Below are 2,500 nucleotides of genomic sequence, written 5' to 3' on the forward strand. Positions count from 1 at the left end.
GCAGAATTGCGATCAGCTGATACTCAATAGGGTCTTTAAACTGGGTTCTCGTCACACGGACGTCCGATATTAAGCGAACGGACGTCCGGTCGACGTCACGACAAAGCTAAAAGGAGTAAATAAGATGATGAAGCTGTGTAAGATAACAGAACCTGCTCAGGTGCAGAAGCACAGAGATGAACTGTTTTCCTCACCGATGTGAAAGCGTGAGACGAGCCGTTATTTAAAGCGGTAACACGCCGGATTTATCCAATCAGGGCTGTCGATGCTCGAATATGCAAATTAGAAGAGGTTTACAGCAGGGATTAAGGTTGCAAAGGGACAGAAAGTTCCCGGGTAAATTTCCGGAAACTTTCCACAGGAACTTAATCTGGGGGGATTTTGGAAATATTCCAAATTGGAAACTTTGCGGGAATTTATGGGAATTATTTGGAAATATAGAGAAACGTATATAAAGTCTATCGTATACAAACATAAGTAAACGTTTAGTTTGGTCGTAAGCAGACGCTCACGCATGGTAACACAAATTTTAAAAATGACGTCTTGACTGATTTAATTGAGTAACACAAAAGCGTAATAAACAGTATTATGCTTGTAATAAACATCATAAACTTCATAATTGTAATAAACATATTTCCCTACGATCGCTGTAAAATGAAAGCATCCCCCACCCTTGCCCTTCTAAAAAAAAAAAAAAAAAGTCAATCAAAATATAAAATGAAGCATTTTTTCTCAAGTGTGTGTGTGGGGGGGGGGGGGCATCAAATGATCTGTGCGTGTGGGAACACTCCTAATTTACTGCTTATTAAGAGTTAGTAAGGTAGTTATTAAGTTTAGGTATTGGGTACAATTAAGAATGTAGAATAAGGTAAAGTAGAATAAGGCATTAATAGGTGCTTAATAAGTGCTAATAAATAGCCTATAATCTATTAATATTCATGCTAATAAGCAACTAGTTAAATGACCCTAAAATAAAGTGTTACTGTGCATGTTATGGGAAGAATGCAAGTACCTGCAGGGGGTTTTGGCCTCAATGGCCTTCCAGTAAGCAGTGTGCTGTGTGCAAGTGCCCGAGGAACGCAGGGTACAGATTCAACTTAAATTGCATTACATCTTGTTGTTGATTTTTTTAACTACATTTAAGTTCCTTGTTATAGGCAAGTCTGCATTTTTTTAAAAATCCCCAGTTTATTTCCATACCGTATGTTCCCGTTAATCCCCATGGAAAGTTTCCAGCCTTGAAAATTCCCGGGATTTTGCAACCCTAGCAGGGATTAGGAAAGTACAGTATGAAACAAGCTCAGATTATGAAGAGCCAGGATTAAGTGTTAACCCGGGAAAAGTAGGAGCAGTGTGAAACCTCTGACTATATAAAACCCAGGATTACGTATGTTAGCCGGAGTTCACTAGGACCCAGGGGAAATATTTTAGGTATAAAAATCCCTGAGGTTTTCAAGCAGAAATCGGGGCTGCGTCCCAATCCGTATTCTGCACACACAAAAAGTCTGACTAAATATTACAGACACTTCACGGGGTATTATGTGGCACATAATGATCAGATCTAATTATCTCTCTGCTGTATCGCTGTTAGGATCCGTCATCGTGCTGCTCGTGCAGGTCTGCGCGCTGAGATTACTAGCCGTCCGCGCTTCTCTTCCAGGCCAATTATCATGAGCTATCTGACTCAAAGACAGTTAAATGGAAACAGCTTCGGTGTTATGACTCCGGCGGGTCTGCGTTAACTCCTAGCAGATAATTAGGAACCAGTTTTCCGGCTGTAATACTTTCAGATTTCGTGACGTAGGATGTATCAGAGATTACAATTTCCCTACAGTTTGTGCCTCGCGGCCCTGATCGTGACTTACTGTAGATCATTGTCTTTCTTATCAGAGTATTCAGTGAGCCATCGCACCCTGAGGATGTGGGCGGAGTCATCTTGGGAGAAACCACGCCCTTTTATCTTTAGATCTGCGGCCATGTTTCACTCTGACGAGATGAACGAAGTTAAACCAGGGGTCGGGAACCCGCGGCTCCGGAGCCGCGAGTGGCCCTTTCATCTCTCTGCTGCGGATCCCTGTAGATTTGGAGAATAAATATTTAATCTAAATTAATTTTATTTTAGTTTGTTAGTTTTAAAAAAAAAGTAATTCTAAGATTATGATGCTCTTGTAACATTAAAATGTTTAATTTGCGTGTCGCTCAAAACATTTTTGGTTTGCTGCATTTGGGTCTTTTCTCCCGTTCTACCGCCTCACATTGTATTTCTCACGCAGAAAAACTTTTTGACTATTTATCATATATTTAATAAGCCGCGGCGCCCAAAACGTATCAGTCCGCACCGCTGTCTCTATGGAACCGGGCGGGAATTAAGCGCATCTCCCCTGGAGTTCTTAGTCGAGCCTGACACTTATCAGCCAATCAGGAAATAGCACTATTGTATCTGGGTAAGATTTAACGCAACAACCAATGAAAAAAATTGGGGTTGCGGTGTGGGGTGGGG

At 41.3% G+C, this 2,500-nt stretch overlaps 1 protein-coding gene across 1 annotated transcript in view; it reads left to right on the forward strand.

The window, feature by feature from the left end:
• The window catches only part of nlk2 (nemo-like kinase, type 2), an 85,092-nt gene that overhangs the window by 55,019 nt on the left and 27,573 nt on the right, over nt 1–2,500 (forward strand). Inside the window, exon 5 of the mRNA XM_047820434.1 lies at nt 768–811. Coding sequence (XP_047676390.1) covers nt 768–811 — 44 coding nt within the window. The remainder of the gene's footprint in view (nt 1–767; nt 812–2,500) is intronic.

The sequence above is a fragment of the Tachysurus fulvidraco genome, chromosome 11 (genome assembly GCF_022655615.1).
Source record: "Tachysurus fulvidraco isolate hzauxx_2018 chromosome 11, HZAU_PFXX_2.0, whole genome shotgun sequence".
NCBI lineage: Eukaryota > Metazoa > Chordata > Actinopteri > Siluriformes > Bagridae > Tachysurus > Tachysurus fulvidraco.